This window comes from Tympanuchus pallidicinctus, unplaced genomic scaffold (genome assembly GCF_026119805.1).
Source record: "Tympanuchus pallidicinctus isolate F22 unplaced genomic scaffold, pur_lepc_1.0 scaffold6, whole genome shotgun sequence".
NCBI classification, from domain to species: Eukaryota; Metazoa; Chordata; class Aves; order Galliformes; family Phasianidae; genus Tympanuchus; species Tympanuchus pallidicinctus.
In genome coordinates, this window is record NW_026294780.1 from 11,674,799 (window position 1) to 11,683,137 (window position 8,339).

Consider the following 8,339-nt stretch of genomic DNA (forward strand, 5'->3'; position numbering starts at 1 on the left):
CACCCCAGGCCAGAGCGTTACAATAATGAAAAGTGAAGCAGCCTCCAGCAGCCTCCTCAGCCCCGAGGAAGAGCTGTGCCACCCGAGCGCTGGAACCAATCCGCTCTGGATGGAGTATTTCACCACGGTGCAGTTTGGTGGAGATTTTTTTTCTCCTTTTTCTTTCCTCTCCCCCCCCCCCCCCCCCTTTTTTTTTTTTTTTAAGGCTGTTGCCGTGGATTTCCCCGCCTTGTCCTAAAGCTGTTGAAAACACCCATCCAACAGACAAGAAAAGTAGATAAAAAATGCCAAGCACTTACCGAGCGCACTCGCGGCACTGAGGAGATACGTTTTTGCTTTAATTTGGGGTTTTAATGGGGTGACGGGGGCACACCGCGCCTTCTCGGCTCCAGCGCGGCTCTCCCCGCTCCGCTTTTCCCTCTCACTGACTCCGCCGAGCCCCGCTCTCCGCCCGTCTATTATTTTCACCAAAATATATGAAAATTTATGCAAATGGAAATCAGCACTAACTGTTCTCCCCTTGTTATACTTTGGGTTTTTTTCCAGACAAAACAATCACACTCCGCGAGGGAGGGGGCGGGAAGAGTTGGGGAACTAAGTTGGGTTTTTTTTTCTTTTAAATAAAAGGCGCTGCTCCCGCCGCAGCCTTATTTTGCTGCTGCTCTCGGGAGGGAGGGGGGGGGGGGGGGGGGGGGTATGTTTTTAACATTATTATTATTATTATTATTATTTGGGGGGGAGGGTCTCCCTCCCCCCTCCCTCTATGTTCAGACGTGGATCTGTTTGCAGAGGCGCTATCACGTTCCATCGGGCCACCTGAGACGGCTTTTGAAAGCGCGCACTGTGAAATTCATAGCGGTAATTTAGACAAAATCCTCACTGTATATTAATGAAAGACGGCCCCATGGCACCGCTCCTATCCTCCCCATTCAGTGTAAACAAAACCACGAGACTCGCTCGGCTTTTTGAGCCGGATCCAAGCAAAATCGGCTGGAAAGGAAAACACGGGGCTCTGGCACGGAGCGCTCGAGCGGCTGCACCTGGAGATCTCCCATTGAGTCAATGGAATCTGTGTTGGGGCTTTGCTATGGATTTTAAGAAATAAAACCGAAGACCTTTGGGGACACGGAAAGTAACCCCGTTCCATCCCCCACCCAACCTCGTTCTGTCGGGGTTCACCACCGCTCTCCCCGCGGGGTTCCCCCACTCCCCGGGGCGCACACGCGTGGCGTGGGAACACCGAACGTCCGAGCGGTGCCCCTGCGCCGTCAGTCCCCGCGGAGCGCTCCGTCCGCCCGCGCTGTTGTTGTCGTCGCCACTTTCCCTTTTTTTTTCTTCTTCTTTTTTCTTTTTCTTTTTTTTTTTTTTCTTTTTTCTTTTTTTTTTTTTTCCTTTTTCCCCCTCGGTTCACTGAGGCCGCCCGTGCGCAGCGTTTCCGCTTGGGCGCATCTCGCCTTCCCCCGCCCCCCTTAACCCTTTCCGCCCGCTCGGGGCTCCCTCCTGTCTTTCCCCCCACCCCTTTCCCTCCCGACGGGGCGGCCTCGGGGGCAGACAAAGGGAGAAATAGGGGGAAGAATGAAATCGGGGGGTGGAGGGAGAAGCATCCCGGGAGAGATGGGGGGGGGAGGGCAAAAAGATAGGTTGGGGGGGGGAGCATAAAGGTGGTGATGGTGCTGTTGTCTCTGGTGCTGCTGTTATTGTTGCTGTCATTAATTATGGTGCCCCCCCCTCCCGCCCCCCCGCTCGCCGGGCGCGAAGAGTTAAGGGGAGGAGGGCAGGGACGGATGGATGGGAGGAAGGAGGGAGGGAGGGGAAAGGGGGGCGGAGGGAAAAAAAAAAAAAAAAAAAAGGAGAGGAGAAGCGGGGGGGGGGCACTTCCAGCTTTGCCTAAATTAAAAGGCAGCCAATCGGAACGGGCGGAAGGGGGGCCGCGCTGTCCGTCACGGGGCGGGCGGCCAATCGGCGGGGGCGGCGGCGGGCGGGCGCCGAGCAGCGGGGCCGGGCGGCCCCGAGCGGGGAGGGCGGGAGGAGGGAGGGGAGGGAGCGGGCACGGCCCGGGAGAGGGAGGCGGGGAGAGGAGAGCGGCGGGACTCCGGCCCCGGCAGTGCGCGCAGCCAGCCCGGCAGCCAAGTTCCCCGCCGGAGTTAGTGTATAAAGGATACCATATATGCACACACACATACGCACACCTCTCCGGCAAAGGCGCTCCTCCTCCGCCTCCTCCTCCTCCTCCCTCGACCAACTGCTGGAATTAAAATAAAAAAAAAAAAAAAGCGAAAAAAAAAAAAGCAAAACAAACACCAAAAAAAAAAAAAAAAAAAAAAAAAAGCGAAACGAAACGGGAGAGAGAACGAGAGAGAGAGAGAGAGAGAGCGCGAGAGGGAGAAACAACCCGCGAGGTGCCGAGAGAACCCAACTTTGGGATTTTTCTTTTTTTTTTTTTTTTTGACTTTTTTTTTTTTTTTACTCTCTTTTTTTCTTAATCCGAACGCTTCGAGGAGACGTAGGGAGAGACCATGCCTGGCTCGGGCCGGGGCTGCGGAGAAAGGGCAGCGGAGAGGCGCTGCCTGCGCGGGGCATTGAGCGCTCCGGCGGCGGCGCAACTTTGAGAAATGCATCATCACCGCCAGCAGCATCACCGCGGGAAGTTTGCTCCGGACGCCGGCGAAACTTGCGAATAAAAGAGCGAACCGAGAGCGAGGAGGAGAGGAGAGCCGGAGAGAGAGGACGAGAGATCCCCCCGCCCCCCCCCTCCCCTCCCGCTCCGCGCCGGGAGGAGGAAGAGGAGGAAAAGTTTCGCTCGGAGCGGGGAAGGCTGCGCGGCGGAGATGTACTCCTAGGGGAGCGCCGGGGCGAAGCGCGGGGGCTCGCCGGTCCCCCCCCCCCCCCTCCCGGCCGCTTTTTAGCCTTTGTTTGGTTTCCTCCCCGCGAGCGGCTGCAAAGTCGGGCGAGAAGAAGGCGGAGGAGAGAAAAGCGCGAATCTCCTTTTATTTTTTTTTTTCCCCCCGGAAAACGAGAGAGAAAAGCCAAAAAAAAAAAAAAAAAAAAAAAACAACAAACCACCAACAACCAACCAACAACAACAACAACAACAAACAACCATCACCAACGACCCCACCATCATCACCCCGGCGGCACCGGCAGCACCGAGCGGCAGCAGGCGAGCAGTCCCGGCGCTCGCCCAGCGCAGGACGGCCGGCGGACGGGCGGAGCGGAGCGCGGCGCGGCGCTAGCAGGTGAACCCCGCGCCCGGCGCCCCGGCGACGCTGGGAAGGCGGCGGCGGCGGCGGCGCGGGCGGCGGCCCCGGCAGCGGCCCCGGCAGCGCCGGGCAAGGGCGCTCGCGGCGGCGGCGCGGCGGCGGCGGCGGCGGCGGCGCGGCGGGGGCGAGCGGCGGGCGGCGGGCGCGGGATGGCCGCGGCCACCTCCAACCCCTACCTCCCCGGCAACGGCATCCTGGCGGCCGGCTCCATCGTCCACGCCGACTCGGGCGGCGGCGGCGGCGGCGGCGGCGGCGGGGGCATGCAGCCGGGCGGCGTGGCCGTCACCTCGGTGGCGGGCGGCTACCGCGGCGACCCGGCGGCCAAGATGGTCCAGAGCGACTTCATGCCGGGCGCCATGGCCGCCAGCAACGGCGGCCATATGCTGAGCCATGCCCACCAGTGGGTGACGGCCCTGCCCCACGCCGCCGCCGCCGCCGCCGCCGCCGCCGCCGCCGCCGCCGAAGCGGGCTCGCCCTGGTCCGGCAGCCCCGTGGGCATGACGGGCAGCCCCCAGCAGCCGCCGCCGCCGCCGCCGCCCGACGTGAAGGGCGGCGGCGGGCGCGAGGAGCTGCACGCGGGCGCGGCGCTGCACCACCGGCCGCCCCACCTGGGCCCCCCGCACCAGGGGCACCCCGCGGCCTGGGGCGCGGCGGCGGCGGCCGCCCACCTGCCCGCCATGGCCGGCGGGCAGCAGCAGCAGCAGTCGCTCCTCTACTCGCAGCCCGGGGGCTTCACGGTGAACGGCATGCTGAGCCCCGCGGGCGGCGGGCAGAGCTTGGTGCACCCCGGGCTGGTGCGCGGCGGCGAGACGGCGGAGCTGGGCGAGCACCCCGGGCATCACCACCATCACCACCACCCGCACCCCGGGCACCACGCGCCGCACCACGGCGCAGTCAACAGCCACGAGGCGCACTCGGACGAGGACACGCCGACCTCGGACGACCTGGAGCAGTTCGCCAAGCAGTTCAAGCAGCGGCGGATTAAGCTGGGCTTCACGCAGGCCGACGTGGGGCTGGCTCTGGGCACCCTGTACGGCAACGTCTTCTCGCAGACAACCATCTGCCGCTTCGAGGCCCTGCAGCTCAGCTTCAAGAACATGTGCAAGCTGAAGCCTTTGTTGAACAAGTGGCTGGAGGAAGCCGACTCCTCCACCGGCAGCCCCACCAGCATCGACAAGATCGCGGCGCAGGGCAGGAAGAGGAAGAAGCGGACCTCCATCGAGGTGAGTGTCAAGGGGGCCTTGGAGAGCCACTTTCTGAAATGCCCCAAGCCCTCCGCCCAGGAGATTACGAACCTAGCGGACAGCCTGCAGCTGGAGAAGGAGGTGGTCAGGGTTTGGTTTTGCAATCGGAGGCAGAAAGAGAAACGCATGACCCCGCCGGGGATCCAGCAGCAGACCCCCGACGATGTCTACTCGCAGGTCGGCGCCGTCAGCTCCGACACGCCGCCCCCTCACCACGGACTGCAGAGCGGCGTGCAGTGAGCGGGGCTCCGCGGGGCCGGGCCGGGAGAGCTCCGGCGGCGGCGGCGGCGGCGGCGGCGGTGGCGAACGCCGCGCTCACACACACGGACACGGACACTCACACTCACACGCACGCACGCACGCACTCACACACACACACGCGCGCGCGGTCCGGGCTCGCTCGGGCCGCCCGTGTCGGTATATGTATGGATAGAGGCGGGCGCCTGGATCTATCTGTCCATACGGGATCGATAGCGAGAGGGAGCGCCGGGAAAGGTCGAGCCGAGCGAGAGCGTTTCCGCTGCGTTGGGAGAACGGGGTGGAGATGCGTAATGCACCAAAACTGCAGATGTGCCGGGGGCTGCTGTGGGAAGAGGGCTCGGCCGGGTGGGTTCTGCCTTGGGTTTCTGTTCGGGTTTTTGCTTTTCGCCTCCCCCCATCCCCCCCTGAGCCCCTCTCGCAGCGATGGGGTCTGCACCTCTCCCCTCCTCCCCCCCTTGCTCTCCCCTATCCCCAAAGGGCTCTTCTCTCGATCAAGGAAACTTTCCCCCCCCCCCCTCCTTCTACCCCTTCCCTCCTTTTTTATTTTTTTTTAATTTTTTTTAAAATTTTTTCCTTTATTTTCTTTCTTTTCTTTCTTTTTAATTTTCTTTTTAAATTTTGATTTTTCACAATGGGAGCGATCCGAAAAAAAAAAAAAAAAGAAAGAAAGAAAGAAAAGAAAAGAAAGGGAAGCAGAAGCAAAACGATGTGATCAATCAGAGGGGGCCTGCTGCGTGCCAGCACCTCTGTTTTCCTTGGCCAAACCGTAGGATTTTGGTGCAAGGCAGACACCCACTCTGAGAACATAGATATCTATGGAGTGATATATTCCGCAAAATGAGAAGGGCCACTTTGTTTCGCTGTTGGTTTTTTGTTGTTGTTGTTTTTTTCCAGGAAGAAAAAATAATAATAATAATAATAATAATGAAAATATGCACACAGCACTAAAAACAAGCAGACTGCGTAGGGAGGCAAATACATATATATATATTTATCTATATATATAGGTATAGCTATAGAACAAAACTATGGGAATACATGCCCACACACCGAACTGACCCCGAGGAGAGGGGGGTGGGAGGGGGCGGGGGGGGGTGGACAGACAGAAACCAGGGGGGAGGGGGGGTGGAGAGGCCGCTGGTCCCTAAAGTTGGAGCTCCATAGAAGGACTGCGCTGAATTAAGGGAGCAGCGAAAGGAAGGGAAACCGTTCGGGGCTGCCACAGTCCCGCTCCTGACGGCTGCCAATCATCACGGAAGAGTCATTAAAAAAAAAAAAAAAAAAAAAAAGGAAAGAAAGAAAAAAAAAATTAAAAAAAAAAATCCACTGCTAATATTTTTTTTATTAATATTTTTATTTTTTATTTCTGGACTGATTCAGATAAAGGGATTTAGAAGGACTGAGCATCTGCAGCTGCACTTATCTGAACTTCTCCTCTCCTAAATCCGTTGCCAACTTTGATTGAATGGGTGCTGTGGATGTGATTATATAATACTGCCATTTCCAAGCAGTGTTTTTGGTAGGTTTTAATAAACAGACTTTTCAAAAAGACGGCAATATAGAATTGTTAGATCCGTTGTTGATCTAAAAAAAAAAAAAAAAAAAAAAAAAAAAAAAAAAAAAAAATTTGCTTTATATTTTCATTAAATGACTTCTTTTAATATTTTATTCAGAATACCTATGAACTGCTGCAAAACGGTAATTTATTTTTTCCCCAGATCTTGTATTACGTGTTTTTTTCAGACGAGCACAAATCAAAATGAAATGAAACTATGGACAGTTGTTAGGTAATAAGGGTATCTTTTGATGTGATAATTTGATTGTAATTTAATTTGAGTAGTGATTCCGTAAGAGCCGATTGAGAAAATAAATTTGTTAGAATGAACGACTCTTGTGTCTGCTGCATCCGACGCGGGGCCGGATAAAAAGTTCAGCGGTGGCCGCGCCGGGGGCGGAGGGCGTTGAGCTGAGTGCGGCCACTGCGCGGGGCCCCGCGGAAAGGGACAGCGCAGAGCCGCGGGGCTGCGCCGTGTGACGCTGCGGAGCGGAGATGGGGAAAGGGGGGGTTGTGGAGGGGGAGGATGGGGGGGGGAGATGGAGGGAGGGGGGGCGAAGGAGATGGCCGTGCTGCCAAAAGTTCGGTGTCGTTCAAACGAATGGGAAGGGGGAGGTGGGGTAGGGGGAGAGCAGTGCGTTGTTTTGACGCGTTATCTGTCTCTGGAAAGATCTGTACCTGATTTATCTGCGGGGTGTATGGAGAAGGTGCTTTTTCTTTTCCCAGGAAGGGTGCCCAAGGGGATTGCTTCCAGCCCACCGCACACAACGCTCTAGCTGCTCTGCTGCTGCTGCTGAGGCTCCGGCTCAGGGTGAACCGTGCTCCCTTAGCAGCAGCAGCAGCAGCGCTGTCACACCGGTGCGTCGAACGCGTCGCGGTGCGCATCGGCAGCTGCGCTGCGGAGCGGGGAAGCGGTGCGGACGGGCCGACCCTCCAGCAGTCTTGCGGGTGCTCTCCGTTAACGGCACGGAGCTCACGGCTCCTTCCTCCCCTCTTGTCCCTCCCAAGCGGTCGGAGCCGGCGGTGTCAGCCCGTGAATCGCGGCCGTGTGCCGAGTATTGTATCGCTGGATCGCGACACATGGCAGCACTCGGGGGGTTTGTGCAGTGGTCTCATTGGCACAGAGGAAAGGAGAGAGGGGGAAAGAAACAAACAAACAAACAAAAAAAAAAAAACAAAGAAGAAGGAGAAAAAAAAGAAAAGGAAAAAAAATTATTTAGAATAAGATAAAAAGAGGAAGGAAAAGAGGAGGGTGACGGCAGAGCTTCTTTGTTTGCCTCCCGGAACTCCGGGCCAGGGAAACGGGTTTTTTCGCAGGCGAATGACAGCCACGGAGACGGACTTTGCGCATCTCTCGGTGGTGTTTGGTGCCCATATTTGTGTGGCCACAAAGGGCTGGAGTTCGGCTTCGCTCTGTGTGCTGTTAAAAGACGGCCTCGGCGGCTTGCCGGGGCCGAGGCTGGGCCGGGGCAGCCCTCGGCTGTGCGGACTCTGCCAAATGCGCCCGTTTTGCGGAGTTATTGTGACAGAAAAGTGAGGCCGTGGTCAGCCCCCCCTCCTCCTCCCTCTCCCCCCTCCCCCCCCCCCCCCCCCCCCCTCCTCCGCCGCTAACTGAGTCTTCTGAATTTATTTGGGAACGTCAGAGATAACCGGGATAGGTGAGAGCTGAGGGCGCTGCGTTCGGGCTTGTATCGTGACACGTGTAAATAATGAAAATATTGTTGTGTATCGCCGCATCTCCTAACCCACTTAGTAATTGTTTTCATTTATAATATCAGTGTTCTGTGAGTGGAACTGAGTCGGTATCGTTTTCCTCCTCCTCCCTCTTCTTCTTCCTAATTTTTTTTTCCCCCTCTCTAAAACCAACATCCCACAAAGTTCCCATCGCTCAGACCGGGCCATCCCTAGTCGGAATCACTTTATGCTCCTCATTCCCACCCCCCACCCCCCCACCCCGGCCAGACGCTCCCACTCCGTCCCCTCAGGTGCGTCGCAGCCGCCGTCCGTGTGTGTCCGGAG

The 8,339-nt window shown here is 57.6% G+C and overlaps 1 protein-coding gene across 1 annotated transcript; it reads left to right on the top strand.

The window, feature by feature from the left end:
- Positions 1-3,409: 3,409 nt before the first annotated feature.
- On the top strand, positions 3,410-5,834 carry POU3F3 (POU class 3 homeobox 3). The gene has a single exon (XM_052705724.1). It carries the CDS (start codon positions 3,410-3,412, stop codon positions 4,742-4,744), a length of 1,335 nt encoding a protein of 444 aa, XP_052561684.1. The 3' UTR covers positions 4,745-5,834.
- The last annotated feature ends 2,505 nt before the right edge of the window (positions 5,835-8,339 follow it).